Source organism: Aspergillus eucalypticola (genome assembly GCF_003184535.1).
Source record: "Aspergillus eucalypticola CBS 122712 chromosome Unknown BO83scaffold_27, whole genome shotgun sequence".
Taxonomy (NCBI): domain Eukaryota; kingdom Fungi; phylum Ascomycota; class Eurotiomycetes; order Eurotiales; family Aspergillaceae; genus Aspergillus; species Aspergillus eucalypticola.
The window spans coordinates 154,865-170,479 of record NW_020290301.1 but is presented as its reverse complement, the minus strand read 5'-3'; the positions used below and the strand labels follow the sequence as shown (position 1 = coordinate 170,479).

The following is a 15,615-nucleotide window of genomic DNA, read 5'->3' as shown; positions in this document are numbered from 1 at the left end:
GGTTCGTTGTACATTTTTTGGATAAAGACAAAATCTAGATGGTCTGTGATACAGAAAGGAAATACTCGCTAGTATATTGCAAAGAGAATGGATGCAAAGCGCCGCGATTACTCTGCGATTACATGCGTCAATGATGGGTTTGCGGCTCCAATTTATGGGTGCATCAGGATCTAAGATTCACAGCCAATTGATGTTACGATCATGGTAGCAATTAGGCACAGCCGGAGTCAGCCAACGAGGCGTTACACTGGGGTCACTCAACTGAATCACAGGCTTCAAGAGTTCCATCTTACCCCAGGGGCCTTCCCCAAAGCTGGAGAGGAGCGATTGAGGACCAGCCTTGAAGTATTGAGGGAAGACACTCTTCCACCCATCCATGACAACCAGCAAGATTTCTGTGACAAACTGCGACGGCCCGATGTGTCCCCACTTGAACAACTGGCTGCACCTTTCAACAACCTCGGGCGAGTAGAGCCCGATCTCGGGCTCGAGATTAATTGTATCAGCCTTGACCAACGAGCTCGTCACGCGGTACGAACCACCGTGTCGGGAGCGATCCCGGAGAGCCATCAATGCACCCAACGCTCCCACAAGCCCGGTTGTCATATCAGAAATGGGCAGTGGAGGTAGGACGCTTGTTCCATCCTTGAAGCCCAGTGAACGACCCATCACGTACGACGAACCAGACGCCGCATCTCCGATTTGCTGCCAGCCGGGTCTCTCGTGGTAGGGGCCATCGGGGCCGTAGCAGTTCTCCTCGACATAGACGATGCCCTTGCCACGGTTACCGGCCATTTCGAGAAGATCATTGACACCAAATCCCTTTCGTGCAATTGCGTTGGGGCGGAAACCCTGGACAAAGACATCTGCGCCCTCGATGAGTTCCCGGAGGCGTAACTTGTCCTCCTCCTTGGTCAGATCGAGATCTATGGTGCGTTTGCCAGCATTGAGAGTAAGTTGCAAGACCTTGAGTTCAAATCAATACATCGTGTTCCGAACGAACCCAAGTAAAAGTTGGGGACGTACATTGAGATCCACCAAACGACTGCAGTTGACACGAATGACATCGGCACCAAGTGCGGCCAAAGTACTGCCAATCACTGGACCAGCAATAATACGCACCAGTTCTACCACCTTGATGCCTGCGAGTGGCCGCTTATCGTTCGCGACCGTGGCAAAAGGAACGGGAGGAGTCGGGATCGCATGCGACTGACGCGAGTAGCCGACCAGCGGGTGCTCTGCAAGTCTTTTTCCCATCAGTGTATCCGCCCACCCTTGCGGCGTAAAGCAAATACTACCACAAAATCCGTTCTTGACATTGAGCATCTCGAGCTCATTTGCAGTCCATTGCTCAATATGCTTACTGATGTACTCGTAAGCTTCGTCCGATGTCTTGGCCGGGTACTCGGGATCCATCCCTAGAGCACGCAGAACAGGCGCGGCATCGAGGGAGCCATGGATTTGATACCAAACGCCCGGCGTCTTGGTCTTGTAGATTGCAGTCGACCGTTGTCTCAAAGGTGTTGCTTGCCAGCCCTTCTCGAAATCGCGCTTGAAAAGGGACGGTAGCTTGCGCGACCGGACCAGTTCAGACATGTCTTTTCCTTCGACAGACGCCGCAAAGATCGTCCCCAGCCAGATGGCCGCGTGATCGGTGTTCACCTTTACCGTCTGATCCCGGGCTGCAGTACCATCGCGATATTCGACAATCTCGTGGGCAACAACACCACACATGGCATGTAAGGCAGAAGCGACAAGAGGAGCCTTGGTCGGGCCAGGGATAACAGGCAACTCGCAGCCAGTGAAGCTGACTGTCTTCCACAGCTCTTGGTTTTGAGTGAACCCAGGCGTGCGCTTGGCAATATACTCGAAGATGCGACTAGCATCTTGGGGCGCGGGAAGGAAATCCTTATCGACAAAGGTCCCAGGACCATAAATGTCTGCACTTGGCTTCGTTTCGTGGGAAGCCATCGTGAAGTGTGGTAGAAGGGTGGAGGGAAGCGAATGATACAAGAGAATTAGCGAGTACTAAAGCGTTTGTAAAGCAGGGAAGAATCTAAAGACTTAAGGATACAGTGACTATTAGTATACGCTATCATTCACTTTCTTTCTCCACACTAGATCCATCAAACCGTTGAACATCGTTGGTCCCCCATCTAAATTCATTCCGATGTTTTAGAATTGGCATCCCGAACTCGCGGAAAGTGTAAATATCGGCAAGCCGAAACCACGGAATCCGCTGGATCTGGGCCAAAGTGGCAACCCGCCCCTAATAAATCATGTCATTCCGATAAATTACCGGCCAAATGCCGAGTGAATCCCGATCACTGGGACTGCTGGAACGCCTGTTATGAAGATCGTCGTCATCAACATCGAACCCTTTCCGAGGCGCATATTACCCGATTAGGTAAGTAATTAGAGATTCCGTGATCTGAACACCACCAAAGTAGGATGGAGGCTGGTGGACTGCCACTTGACGATGGCGAATATATTAAAGGTCCGATACTAAACACTCTTCAGACTCAATGTGTAGAGCGCAGACTCACAAAATTTTGCAATGTCCTCCTCGATTCAAACCGTGGGTGTGATCGGCGCAGGCGTCATCGGAGCCAGCTGGACAGCACTCTTCCTGGCCAAGGGCCTCAAAGTGATTGTAACGGATCCAGCGCCAGGAGCCGAGGCAAAACTGCGCGACTATTTGCAGGAGTATTGCTCCGAGGTACCGAATGCTACGGTTGCTCCTGGCGCTTGTCTGAAGAATTACACATTTGTCGAGGACATTGAGCCTTACCTCGGAAGCCTAGACTTGATTCAAGAAGTGAGAGACCGTTACACAGACCTCATCTTGCACCTCATCATCCATACTGACAATCATGCCAGAATGGACCAGAGAGACTGGACTTTAAAAGCCGTCTATTTGCACAGTTGGACGCAAAGACACCTCCTCATATCCTCATCGCATCTTCGTCCTCCGGCCTTCCTTCGTCAGAATTCGTAACTGGATGCTCCAACAATCCATCTCGAATCCTCATCGGCCACCCCTTCAACCCCCCTCACTTGGTGCCTCTCGTCGAAGTTGTCCCTCATCCAGGAACAAGTCGAGACTATGTGACGGGTGCATACAAATTCTACAAAAGCCTGGACAAAGAGCCGGTGGTCGTGAATCAGGAAACGCCTGGTTTCATCGCCAATCGGCTACAGGCCGCCATCTGTGCCGAAGCGTACAGTCTCGTATCACGAGGAATTGTCTCCGCCGAAGATCTTGGTGAGTACTGAATTTCCTCCCCACTGGGATGTGCGGGAGATGCTAATGCATATAGACAAAACCGTCACGTCCGGTCTCGGTCTGCGCTGGGCACTGACAGGGCCGATAATGACAAATACTCTTGGGGGAGGGGGAGACTTTACCTATTTCATGGATCATCTGGGCCCGGCGTTGAAATCGTGGCTCGACGATATGGCGATGAACCAATTTGACTTGGGATCCGAGGAACAAGTGAACGGCTTAAAAAAGAATGTCAATGGGTGGATATCGCAAGTCGACCTGAAGAAGGTTGAGGGAAATCGTGATTTGCTATTGGCTAATCTGGTCAAGAGCAAGCTAGACCAGACAGCGAATCAATAGGATAACCGGGTTATCGACGCTTTTTATGTGACAGGACAGTCATGTTGTGCAACTGCAGATTTTTTGATAGGAATAATAATAGACTTACACGAAGCGGTGGTATCCCTTGACACGAGGTTCTTCTGAGTAAAGCCCTAGCATTGACTGCGGCGATCTGCCAGTCACTCTTTATGGTCATCGTGAGCAATTCATCTCGGCAACTAGGAGGCAGCCTGAGTCTTAACCCTCAAGTTGCAGTCCGCGTTACGCCCCTCGTTTTCTTACTTCTCGCCAATGCCCAATTTTGAAGGAGACTGAGGTGAATCTCAGGCAGGTACAAAATGAAGCTCTACATTGAAAATTGTTGAGTTAGCGTTGGTACATTTATAGTCATGTCTAGTGCAAGCTGTGTACCGACTGACATACCTTGTTTCCTGAAAGCCCGCCGTTCACTTGAGCAAATGCGTCAAATACATGGGAACTGGGAAACGTCATGGTAGTGTCGCATATTTATCTTCCAATTGGCATCCTCGCCTTCATCAGCACACAAGGATCCGTCCGTCATTACGCGTGAGCGTCCTATCTAGCGCTTGTCGGAAAAGCAGCGGACTTTGACAGACCAGCGCGGAAAAAGGCCCGGATCCACAGTGAAATCATCCAAAACAGTCAAGCTTCAACAGATGATGTGGACCGCACTCGATCCCAGGCTTCCATCTCGCTGAAGGATGTTATGTTCCGTATAACTCGGCTTCAAGCTCCCCGTGCCCCTCCCACAACTCCTCCGGGTTTCCTCCACAATACAGAAGACGGGCCCCCGATTCCCCGGACGAGAATATATGGGTCTGGCAAGGTGGTGAAATGGCATTGATGTCCACATCAGACTCTAGGGAAAAACGAGGCCCCCTTAATGCCTTCGCTTATAGCTATTCTGTTTTGCCGGTGATCTTCCTTTCTGCCTCCTGCCCCTTCCCAGCACTGATCCATATACACATAAACACGTTATTCCAACAATTCATTTCTCATACGCCAAAATGAAGCCCGCTTTAGGACTCCGCGGTGCCAAGCTCAACATCGGGCACATCTGTACGGTCATTCTCCCGGCCTACATCTGCTTCGGTTATCTCATGGCTGTGACATCGGGCATCGAAACTCGGCAGTCATGGGTACACACATTTCCTCAGATGGACACTGTCAATACTACAGGCTCCAAAGAAGCAGAGAACTCTCGAATCAAAGGCACAGTGACGGCAATCTTCAACCTGGGCTGTCTTTTCAGTGCCCTTAGTTGTATAGTCGTGGGTGATATCCTTGGCCGTAAGAGAACGTTCATGCTGGGTTTGGTGATTACAATCGTCGGCTCAATCCTCCAGTCAAGTGCATTCTCCTTGCCACAGTTAACCATCGGAAGGTTTGTTGCGGAATTCGGGTTTGGTGGCGTGACTGCTACTGGGCCGAATTGGTATGAGGACCACTCCCTTTGTACAAGTTGGATTTTCTCACGCTGATTCCGATCTATGCAGGCAGAGTGAGACCGTTCAGCCCAGGTTAAGAGGATTTATTGTCATGCTACAGAGTATCTTTCTGTGTACTGGGCTGGCACTTGCCGGGTGGCTAGAATACGGACTCGCGTTCACAGAAGGATCGGTGACCTGGAGGCTTCCTCTTGCATTTCCTTGTTTTCTCTGTCTAGTATCTCTATGCTGGGCTCCCGTGTGGCCGGATTCAGTACGTTAAAACTCCCACTATTACGTTATACGTGAATGCTAATAGGGCAGCCACGTTGGTTGATCAAAAAAGGTCGCATTGATGACGCTCGCAATGTCCTTGCTATGCTCCGCGATGAATCCGTCGACAGCCCCGGTATCGTTCACCAAATCGAAGAAATCGAAACATCGCTTCAGGAAACTGGACAGGGCTCCTTTAAGGATATCTTTCGGAACGGACCGGCACGATTCGCCAACCGGGCGTTCATCGCTGTCTCATTACAGATGGGGCAACAGATCTGCGGGGCCAATGCGATAACTTTCTACCAATCGACTATATTTGAGACTTATCTTGGTATGAACAGGACTCTATCGTTGCTTATGTCTGCGGTCCTTTTCACATGGTATGCCCCTCCATTATGGCTTGTCATGGTGTATTTAAAGCTAAGATAACAGGAAAATGCTGATTGCCCCCATCGGCACCCTGACTATCGACAAGGCCGGGCGACGCAAATTGCTACTTATCGCCTTTGGTGGAATGGGCATATGCATGGCTGTGATGGCAGGGTGCATCTCTCAGCCATCCAATACAGCTGCCGTTCATACCGCGGTTGCATTCATTTTCCTTTACGTGTTCTTTTACGTCAACGGGTGCATTGGTTTAACGTATCTCTACTGCTCCGAGATCGCACCACTGGCTGTTCGGACACAGATTACCGGCATGTCGACGGCGTCGTCGTGGACATTTAACTTCCTGGTTGTTGAGGTCACACCTAGTGGGTTCAGCTCCTTGGGCTGGAAGTATTTTATCGTTTATGCGGCCATCAATTTGATCTTGCTTGTGCCGAGTATGTTCTTGTCTTCGTCTTTCATTTGCCTTGGTCATGTGATGCTGATGTCAATAGTGGTGTACTTTTTCTTTCCTGAGACGAAGAGTCTGCACCTAGAGGCCATTGACAATATCTTCCTTGATAGTAAAAACATATTCCAGCCCGTTTCTGCGGCTAGAGATATGAGGAAGCATGGTCGACTGCAGGGTGCGCATGGGGGCTTGCAGGTTGAGGAGAAGGCGACGGAGGAGCATATGGAGGTTGTCTAGGAATACTAGAGATGGCTGTCAGATATGGAGTCACGTACGACGGCTCAGAGTTGGTAGCCAGGCCGAAAGAGAACAGGATTTAGGAAACCCAGGAATAGAGGAGTATAAGGTGTAAATAGGATAGAAAGCGGTACCAGACAATGGATAAGGAGAGCTAGATGGGAAGGTTCAGGGTTCCTGCTTAACGACGATCAATTAGATGTTCCTATTTGGCCACTATCAGCGCTAGCAGATGCAAGGTGTGGGTGGGAAGTACCACCTTTGTCCCCCAAATTCTTCATATTGCCTCTCTGGCTTTTCCGTGATGACTCCATCAAACTCTGCGTTACTCCTCTAGAACGATAGAATTATTTGCACCGGAAATAATTCGTTGACATTCAGTCAGATCATCCATTGTAGCCCTACTTCCTCGGGCACCTGTGCTGCCCCCGTGATCATATTGCCACTGGCTTCCAAACATGGGCTTATTGAGAATATAGATAGATGCTAGAGTACTAAGCATACAATCGAGCACTTCCTTGTCCTGATCCTCGATCACTTGACACATAAAACTACAAGGCATCTCACATCGCCTGCCATCCATATTTTGTCCCCCTTTTCACGAGCTAATATGTACTAAGCCTTTAGCTACGAGCCCAAGCAGATCTACTTTGGAGGCGACCGATGTTTATCCGCACGCGGATTCTTGTGTTGGCGGAAAACGGCGGATTTGTAAACGAACAGAGGAGTTTCACATAGATTACCAACGAGGGATACGATGATATGCCTGACTGAGCAATGTATTATTGTAAATAAGAAGCTGTCCGTAGAGATGGTCTAACTACTGAATTTGTTGGTATGACTGGTTACGCGCCTGACTAAAAATCACAGCATGGGGCATGCTAAGTCGGGAAAAGAAAAGGTCGAGAATATATAGATTCTCAGTGAATCAACTGTGCTCGGAGAATAGCGTACCGCAGTTGTAGCTATGTCGGTAAGTCAAGAATTCGAAAGCTAGTACGGATCATTTATGTTCATGATCAATTCTGTGTTTCAGTTTCCACGGCGCTATGTCTGCCTGCCGGTGGAAACAGGGAAGTCTGCCAGAGCTCTTTGCGGGAACCAGAATGGATTCAGGCTGGAAAGGCCCGAGAAAGCAAGTCCCTTCGATGTCAGTGGGATGCTGCTTGTCAAGCAGGAATTGGTACCGGACCTTGTAGGATCTGAAGACTGCTTCGCATAGGAAAGGATCGGCCAACTGAGGCTGGAACTGCATTGGTTAGCAATCAAGCTGACTGCCTCATCCAGTCGGGTGATGTAGTGACTGGAATGTATCAGCAAAGCCTTATTCATACAGCTCGACGCAGTCCTATTTTCTCCTATGAATCTTAATCTGACTTATTTTCGTGTTACTAACGAGAATCCCAATCATCAGAGCACGTGCGATAAGCATCTTCGCAGAAACTACCAACAATGTCATGTTCCGGTTGGATATTTGACCGTGTTATTCCTGGTGAGCACATCCAAGACTATCCACAAGATACCTCGGACAGACGAGAAATCCCTTATCATCTTGCCATCAGATACTACATCCCTCTCGACCGCCCTGATCCACTTCGTAGAATGCTATGGTTATTATTGGCCTCCATGGCACTCTGGGACGACATCTACACCAAGGTGAAGCAAGGAGGAATCCCTGTCGGACACATCCAACCAGGGCGCAGGCGGGTTTCTTAATGAACAATGATCGAAGTAGGTCAACAGCAAACGAAATTAATTTAGACAATTTATGAAATGGGATACAGTGGAGTTACTTTATGACTCGTGACACGTCTAAATAGGTACGATCATTCCCGGGATCTCCATATGATGGTCCACAATTTCCGTGACCCGATCGCTCGGCCAATCATTGATATTGCACATAACATGGGTGCGCATAACGGTATAATCAAAGCCCCAGGATTCATGGGGCATTTCTACGCCGAACCTTAGACCCTAGAATCTGGAAAGACTTGTATCTGAAGCTCCATGCTCTTTCAGATAGACGTGCGTTCGAGGAAACCCTGGGCGTACTCCAATCTCCATGCAAGCTATCAGAGCGCCCTTCAGCGTGTAGATGTTCTCAGCACCTAGGAAAGCCTATCCTTCCTTTTATAGGACCACCTCTCTCTCATCTCCGGAGTGATGCTAGGAACTGTGTGTGCAAACTCTACCTCCAACCAACAATCCCAATCCCAATCGACCCAATTTGGAAATGCGTATAATTTTGCTTTGGCATCCTTCCAACGGAGAAGGGGTGAAATATAATGCCCCAAAAAATTGTTCAGCTGCATTGCATAATAATTGTCTCGTCGACGGTTGAACAGAGCATCCCCAAAATCAATGAACACTATCTGAGGCTGGCTATCCACTGCAGATCTGATGAGAATGTTTCGTGGCTCCAGGTCAATAAGCCAGATATTCTTTTCATAGATACGGCTTTCGAGGTCGACAATTGTTTTCATAATATATTGACGGGCAGACTGAGAGAACAATGTTGGTTTAGCATCTGCCATGGTGGTTCCCCGAATATGTTCGATGAGAATCATTCTAACTGCCCGTTTACGTGTTGAATCAACGGGTAAATATAAGGAGTATGACCCAAAATATTTCGGGATACCGCGACCTTGGAACTCGGCAAGGGCTTCATACGCATTGGCCTCGTGGGTATAGTATTGATCCATGCAGAGAAATGGGTTGAGATAACCTTCATCATCGTCAAAATAAAGCGGGTCATATATCTTTGCAACAAGTTCTGTGCCATTCTTTGGGAGCGATTGAGAGGTTGACGCGATTAGGCGGACAGTGAATACTTGCGAGTTATGGCCATCGCCCCCTTTTAGAAGCTTAAGTACTTCCAGGCTAACGGCATCATTCCCTTTACTCCCGGGTAACGGGGGTCGCTGAATACATCGTTCGACTGGACTCATTCGCTTTCTTTCTACCCTGTCGCTTTTGCTAGTCGTGCAACAGCGTCCGGTAACTAGCGTTGGAGCTGAGACGTTATGAGACTCTGCAGTGAACCTCCATCCAGTAGTGTATGGCACCGGAGGCTTGGGGAGCTCTGTAGATGGGGTGTCAAACAAACACATTTTGCTGGAAATAGATCATGGTCTAATTCACTTGCTACTGCGGTTTATCTTGATCCAGTCTGAAGCCCCTGATCGAAGACAATTTGCAAGGCACACTGTAGCCTTTGGAGAGGAAGGGGAACCCGGCGGTTCGCCCCTTGGCTCGCCCGCCGGCTTAATGATTTTCCAAGCGCCGTTCCAAGGTTCCCTGTTAATTGTGTCACAAAGGCGCCGTCAACGAGCAGAACTTGAACTTCCAAGCTAACAGCGAGGGCTATGGATGCAGAAAGCCTGACGCTGCTTCAGCGTAATGCTGTTTGGCTCTCAAAGCAAGCTCAGAAGTACTCAGATCATTGTTTGTATACGGCGATCTTTGACTACAGTGCAATATTTTTATTCAGTTTTCTGTGGCAAACAATGAAACCCGTACATGGGTTCTACTTCGACGAATGCGGGTGCACATCAGGCATGACTTTCTGTTGTCTCCTTTTTGCCTTTGTGGTTCGTGCATGGAAGGGTTACGAAGCATGAATGTCACAGAAGCCATAGATCTTCCAATGGTCACCGTTACAGCCCTCATAATATCACTTGTTGATCTCTTGTACTGCTAGTTTACATGCCTGCTTGCTTCTGAGAGCTTACCGAAGAGCATCACTTTGAAAAGAGTGTAAAAATATATGTTTTGCAGGAGGACCTACCACTTGCTCTGTAATCCACAGGTCCCGCTTTCATATACAGCGACAGCTACTGAAAGCCCTTGGCCGTCCACAAAGACACATGACGCAATGAGAAAAGGTCGCATAAGGGTCTCCCACGAACAAGAGATTCAATGAATGACATGGTTTACTGATAATGTGTACACCCCTACACGCACCATAGGAGAGAACCCCTGGCCAACAATGGGAGCTAATTCTACTTCATATCAACTGCCCAATCGCTTAATCCTGACCCTGGCCGTAGTAAATATAAATAGGTAGGCACTTACCCGCGGGGCGGGAGATGGCCGACTTTCTGCCAGACCACATGCACGCTGTGCTTTCCATCGCGATGTATTGAAGGAAATGTTAGTGCCTCACACTGCGCTTTCGTTCCAGAAAAACATTTAAGCGCTGAAGCAATACTGGCCAAACAGCTTGTGCGCTACAATCTCCTACTCCAAGAATAGCATATTGATAGGAAGGGTGGACCGACCGGACTCGGACGTCGTGAGAAAACTTCATACAGATAGAAGAAGAGGGAAATGAAGAAAGGTATGTTCATGAGACACCCTTATACAGGCTCTCAGATCTTAGCGTCCTCGCAATCGACCTGCAACACTTCAACGACTGCTTCCTGGTTCAATTCAGGAGTGGCTCCATAATTGCGAAAATTGGCTATAATTAGTTAACGAGACATAAGGGAGCGCCCGTGTCTCTCATGCCACTGCAACAATAAAGGTGTTGATAGCGAGAGGAGGGGAAACTGACGGCTGACTCCTAACCATGTTCTGCGCCCCCCATCCCTATCCTCTGTAACTCTGGGCTTTACCCTCCCAATTTAGAATTGTGGACATGGTATGCTTGTAATCTACTTGCGATAGACAGATGAACGTAATAAGTGTTTTAGAATATATACTTAATTACCATCTCAAGAAATCTGTTACCGGATATATATTCTTCTGTTCATCTCTTTGAAGGTTTATGCGGGCAACCAACTTGCACTGGTAGTATTTTTCATTTCTAGTTGGTAGCCCCCACCATTATACTATATCTGAATTGCATTTCAAGTTCGGCACATGAAAGTATGGATTCCCGTGAATGGAAAGTAAAAGAAGTGACAATAAAGACCATTTCATGCTTTAAGCAGTCTCACAATGATGCTAGTATAAATAAAAACCTGATGCGGGGAACCACAAGGAGGCCTACACTATCAACAGTATAAAGCCATCCCTGCCCGTTCCTTTGTTCAGATTTCTCCCTTACACACTCTCTAGGGGGAAGCTTCTGACCAGCAACGGAAACTCCTTCCATTTCTTACTCCGATTGCTATATGACTGCAGTGGCCAGTACTCCAAAATAACCTTTTTTTTTTCTTTAGGTATATGGATGGACCCGATATACCCAATACCGTCCTCGCGCCATAACTGCCATGCGACTCGTCCAACCTCCGTAACATCCACTAGCACATCCTTATTGATGTAGAAGTCCTTCCGTGTGACGAGAAATGATCGACCGAGTTGCCGAACTACATGTTCTAGTTCCCGTACGAAGAAGTCTCCTATGGCGAGTTTCACGCGCATGTTTTTGATCCTACATGTCCGCTGGTTAAAGAAGGCAAAATTGAAGATCTCTGTCACGAGACGTTCGTCGATGGCGGAGTTGATGAGAATTTCCCGGACGCACGCGGAACTAGGCAGTTCATCCCTCAGTGATGTATGTCTAGGATCGCAGTCAAGATCAAGAAAAACGGTATGGAGGCGCGAAAGTTGCCCAAGGGCTTTGTAAATTTCACACTCCTGGGCATTACTCTGTGAACGCTGTAGTGGCATACGGAGTTCCTCGAGCCGAGGGCACAAGTTTGCTAGTAACCAAACGTGTTCGCTGTTGGAGATGGGATATTTAAGCCCTTCCTGTGGTGTTTGTCGCTGCCTATCAGAGGGCTCAAGACTTAGGCCCCCAATGTGTTATGGTGGGAGACAATGCGACTTAAAGAGGCGAAGCTCCGCAATCCCCGCAGACACAGAAACCGCAGGGGCCTGAATGCCCGCACAGCAGATATCATGTCTTCAATATCCCATGTGACATCCTCAATATCCACGTCCCAGAGCATCTTCATTTGCTTTTTCCTGGGAATCATACTGATGTAAAGACGTTCCAAATGGATCATAATCGAGGCGGCTTTGATCAACATGGCCGGCTCGGAATGGACTCCCATGTCAAGAGATCTGAGGTTAGAGAGGTTGGCCATGGTCGAGATATTGAGAAGGATGCGCTCATGCGGGTTGTGAGGGTCATAACTGACAGATAAAAGTCAAGGTTTATATGCTGGCTGTGAACGAGGATGGCTTTGTATTGAGATTAAACTCCTGCCACTTTCTCTTAACCTTGGTGATGGGGTTCTCATCTCGGCCGTACATATCATGGAGGATCGGAAAATGTTTAAGATTCGGAGCCATACAGACAAAGCGGAAGGCTTCGTCGTTGTAAGTCCAGCCCTGCTCAGCATCCCTGTACAGTGTATAGACTGCGTTGATGGTATGTAGTGCGGGGGAACGCAGGATGTTGAGGTCAAAAGGCTGTTTGAACTCGTTACCAACGCAAGGGTGCGAGCGTCCTAGACCCGGTGAAACATATTCCGCATGGCGTAGCTGAGTAGCCGAAGACACTTCATTCTCGAAAGGAGACTAATGATCGGCTCCCAGTTCTGCTGCTGGTAGTAGGAGACAGCCAAGTTGTAAAAAGGAGATGGGAAGCTTCAGTTTTTCTGCACGAAATATGGATTTGGTCTCCACCACGGTGAATTTTCCGGAGCCGGTAGGGGTTGTACCCCTGAAGATTTGTTTGAAGGTCGCCATAATGATCTTAAAATAAGATTAGAGCATAGTCGTTGGATTAGTATGCATATCTGACTTCTCACCAATCCAAGACGTTTCCTAGTTTCATGTTCAGATACTATTGGTGAAGTGTAAACTGTCTCGCTGTGCCCTTTCGTCATCAATAGCAATACATGCTGCCTAGAGAAACAAGGAGTATAGCAGCTTCAGAAAAGTGACTTTATTCACACTTTCAGCCATGATGTACTCGATCGGTTACTGAACGGGTGGCTGTCAATTAGTCAGGATTAAAACAATTTGCGATGTGTAATAAGGATTATGATAGGGAATAGCAAAATCGATTACATTGATCTAAGGAGTACAATTAGGGGTGGTGAACGGGGTTTTCGCCGCTTTCACGCCTCTGCAGCACCTCAACCACTGCTTGCTGATTCAATCTAGCAGCCAGCTCAATAGCTGTAAGTCCTCTACTGTCTCTCACATCCTGGTCGGCTCCTTTGCTAAGAAGGTAGCGTACCACATCCACTCTTCCGAGCTCAGATGCCCGGTGCAGAGGTGTTCCTAGTGACATAAAACACAAAACCGAGAAGGTTGGGAGGTCCTCGTGCACAGGAGTGTTCAAAGGCGCTCCCTTTTGAATTAACATTTCCAACACTTCAATCGTGTCAGCATCGCGTTGAACAGCATGATGAAGCAGCTGGCCTGGCTGGATATTCTGGCAATAATCCAACATCAGGCGAATAGTGGAAATGGGGGCTCTTTCAACAGCCCACGAAAGCGGGGAAACGTCTATGAATGTACGTTTATTGGGATCGGCACCATGATCCAAAAGCCAAGATACCATCTCTTCGTTTTCTATGGCAATTCTAGGAGGGATTAATAGGACGTTAAATCGCGGAAGATTGGAGTTTGGACTCACCCTAGGATGGGGGGTTGGGTCTCGCACATTGGCTCGTTGATATCCAATCCTTTTTCAATAAGGAAAGCGAGCGCATTCTTGGACCTGCACCTAGTTGCGCTCCGTGCGTAGATTGAATGTGTGGGAAAACCATGATCCATGAGCGCCCGCATGAAATCCACGTTGTCTTGTTCCACAGCCTGCCCCATGATAATACCAAAGTCATCTATATGGAAGTTCTCCGACGACGATTGCGCCGAGTCGAGGAGATCGCAAAATTGTTGGAAATCCCCATTGAGGCATAATTCCCTGGCTCTCAGAAGGATGTCCCGAGAGGTCCGACCCGGAATCTGATAAATCTCGCCCCAGATGGAAGGCGAGGCCGAACTTGAAGCAGGTTGTACGTTCATAACTGTTCGAGGTTGTCAAAGACTCTGTGAAGAATATATTTTTGGAGCAGTCGTGAGTAGTTGGAGCTTAGCTCGGATGGCTGGCGCGCACGGTGCATTTAAACTAATGGTGAGTCACTATACCGAAAGGTGACACAATAGACGCTAATGTACATCTGCTCAGGTGGCCGGCGCTGTATATATATATAGATCATTCGCGATTTTCCTAGCGCGCAGGGGACATGCGATCCAACTTGCAATCCGCGTCGGAGTATGCCTGGCTACGAATGTAGAAGTTCCACATTGATTGGTTCTACTTCACCAAGAACACAAGGCATATCCCGGTGATATAGCGTTCTCAGCACTGCGAGAGAGTATAAGTAGCTGGGTTCATAGGTGCTTTTTGGGGAGGGAGTGGTTGTATACTAAGATACCAAAAAGTCTCAATTGGTCCCTTAAGCAGATTATGATTGTTGTGCCGATGAATGCTGTCAGAGTGGTATCACTACATGAAATGTTTGCCATCGGCACACAAGGGCTTGGAGCATGCTCTGCCATTGTGATAGCATCGTCCCGTGGTGCTATTCTTGCTCATATTCCGCCTCGCCCGACAGCATCAGCATCTGACCCATATGCCGGGGACAACAATGTTCGTCGGTTGATGACAGAAGTGACCGCCTTATACATGCGTTACCGCGATGAATACTTTTCCAGCCATACAGACACACTTATTGTATGTGCTCTGTATCAGGGTGCGATAGCCCTACCTGACCAAGTGCAAATTATGCATTCAGCACTTAGTCGCTTAGGGCCGAGTGTGTGTACTTATGATGTACCCGGAAACTACACCAACCCGGGACAAGGAACTGTGCTCGCTATCGGTAACCGCGGGCTCACCTCCCTTGGACTCCCCAATGATGGTCGCGCTCGTATCTACGTTGAGGACCAGCAATATGTTCCGCGGCCGCCGTCATGATATGGTATGCTGGAACTGTCTTCCTATGGTGATATATTACCCCGGCCTTTGCAATCCGACCATGATGGCAGTTTGTGACATCATAAGGATATTCCTATCTCTCTCACTATAGTTTCATGCACATACCGCGAAAATAAACACATAGCATTCAAAAGTATTGTATAGCCTAATTTTGTTAGAAGTTATATTAAAGTGGCGTGAAGAGAGGTAGAGCGTATGCTCCCCTCGTCCTGAAGTGTTTACTGTAATAGTACGGCAAACAGCCAGTAAATCTATAGTTGCTCATCACCCAATGCCAAAGTGATACATGCCCTACTCTTTCATT

At 48.2% G+C, this 15,615-nt stretch overlaps 8 protein-coding genes across 8 annotated transcripts; 4 read left to right on the top strand and 4 right to left on the bottom strand.

Moving 5' to 3' along the window:
* Window position 1: 1 nt before the first annotated feature.
* Window positions 2–2,218, bottom strand: BO83DRAFT_381392 (alpha methylacyl-CoA racemase). The gene is made up of 2 exons (XM_025531977.1): window positions 1,027–2,218; window positions 2–966 (listed from the first exon to the last, which is right to left on the bottom strand). Exons 1-2 carry the CDS (start codon window positions 1,969–1,971, stop codon window positions 178–180), a joined length of 1,734 nt encoding a protein of 577 aa, XP_025384490.1. The 5' UTR covers window positions 1,972–2,218; the 3' UTR covers window positions 2–177.
* Window positions 2,219–2,417: 199 nt separating this feature from the next.
* Window positions 2,418–3,691, top strand: BO83DRAFT_367938 (3-hydroxyacyl-CoA dehyrogenase). Its single transcript, XM_025529787.1, has 3 exons — window positions 2,418–2,818; window positions 2,881–3,265; window positions 3,321–3,691. Exons 1-3 carry the CDS (start codon window positions 2,558–2,560, stop codon window positions 3,623–3,625), a joined length of 951 nt encoding a protein of 316 aa, XP_025384489.1. The 5' UTR covers window positions 2,418–2,557; the 3' UTR covers window positions 3,626–3,691.
* Window positions 3,692–4,635: 944 nt separating this feature from the next.
* BO83DRAFT_440269 (sugar porter family MFS transporter) lies at window positions 4,636–6,621 on the top strand (the record flags this gene model as incomplete). The annotated part of the gene is made up of 5 exons (XM_025536244.1): window positions 4,636–5,063; window positions 5,125–5,329; window positions 5,380–5,711; window positions 5,764–6,155; window positions 6,213–6,621. 5 exons carry the CDS (start codon window positions 4,636–4,638, stop codon window positions 6,404–6,406), a joined length of 1,551 nt encoding a protein of 516 aa, XP_025384488.1. The 3' UTR covers window positions 6,407–6,621.
* A 1,573-nt stretch (window positions 6,622–8,194) lies between these two features.
* Window positions 8,195–9,604, bottom strand: BO83DRAFT_367933 (uncharacterized protein). The gene has a single exon (XM_025529786.1). The coding sequence runs from the start codon at window positions 9,514–9,516 to the stop codon at window positions 8,515–8,517; it is 1,002 nt and encodes a 333-aa protein (XP_025384487.1). The 5' UTR covers window positions 9,517–9,604; the 3' UTR covers window positions 8,195–8,514.
* A 132-nt stretch (window positions 9,605–9,736) lies between these two features.
* BO83DRAFT_119327 (uncharacterized protein) lies at window positions 9,737–10,142 on the top strand. Its single transcript, XM_025526002.1, has one exon. It carries the CDS (start codon window positions 9,772–9,774, stop codon window positions 10,024–10,026), a length of 255 nt encoding a protein of 84 aa, XP_025384486.1. The 5' UTR covers window positions 9,737–9,771; the 3' UTR covers window positions 10,027–10,142.
* Window positions 10,143–11,452: 1,310 nt separating this feature from the next.
* BO83DRAFT_401901 (uncharacterized protein) lies at window positions 11,453–13,136 on the bottom strand (the record flags this gene model as incomplete). Its single annotated transcript, XM_025533494.1, has 5 exons — window positions 11,453–12,133; window positions 12,172–12,490; window positions 12,558–12,778; window positions 12,814–12,946; window positions 13,111–13,136. The coding sequence occupies 5 exons, from the start codon at window positions 13,134–13,136 to the stop codon at window positions 11,453–11,455; spliced, it is 1,380 nt and encodes a 459-aa protein (XP_025384485.1).
* A 255-nt stretch (window positions 13,137–13,391) lies between these two features.
* BO83DRAFT_453099 (ankyrin repeat domain-containing protein) lies at window positions 13,392–14,385 on the bottom strand (the record flags this gene model as incomplete). The annotated part of the gene is made up of 2 exons (XM_025536892.1): window positions 13,974–14,385; window positions 13,392–13,893 (listed from the first exon to the last, which is right to left on the bottom strand). The coding sequence occupies exons 1-2, from the start codon at window positions 14,333–14,335 to the stop codon at window positions 13,392–13,394; spliced, it is 864 nt and encodes a 287-aa protein (XP_025384484.1). The 5' UTR covers window positions 14,336–14,385.
* Window positions 14,386–14,780: 395 nt separating this feature from the next.
* On the top strand, window positions 14,781–15,290 carry BO83DRAFT_392071 (uncharacterized protein; the record flags this gene model as incomplete). The annotated part of the gene is made up of 1 exon (XM_025532924.1): window positions 14,781–15,290. One exon carries the CDS (start codon window positions 14,781–14,783, stop codon window positions 15,288–15,290), a length of 510 nt encoding a protein of 169 aa, XP_025384483.1.
* Window positions 15,291–15,615: the final 325 nt, after the last annotated feature.

Bases quoted from the DNA above. Each gene is read 5' to 3' on its own strand.
- BO83DRAFT_381392 (XM_025531977.1), bottom strand. From the start codon at position 1,971: ATGGCTTCCCACGAAACGAAGCCAAGTGCAGACATTTATGGTCCTGGG. The intron at 967-1,026 runs GTACGTCCCCAA...TTTGAACTCAAG, and splicing joins GTCGTTTGGTGGATCTCAAT to GTCTTGCAACTTACTCTCAA.
- BO83DRAFT_367938 (XM_025529787.1), top strand. From the start codon at position 2,558: ATGTCCTCCTCGATTCAAACCGTGGGTGTGATCGGCGCAGGCGTCATC. The intron at 2,819-2,880 runs GTGAGAGACCGT...CAATCATGCCAG, and splicing joins GCCTAGACTTGATTCAAGAA to AATGGACCAGAGAGACTGGA. The intron at 3,266-3,320 runs GTGAGTACTGAA...TAATGCATATAG, and splicing joins TGTCTCCGCCGAAGATCTTG to ACAAAACCGTCACGTCCGGT.
- BO83DRAFT_367933 (XM_025529786.1), bottom strand. From the start codon at position 9,516: ATGTGTTTGTTTGACACCCCATCTACAGAGCTCCCCAAGCCTCCGGTG.
- BO83DRAFT_119327 (XM_025526002.1), top strand. From the start codon at position 9,772: ATGGATGCAGAAAGCCTGACGCTGCTTCAGCGTAATGCTGTTTGGCTC.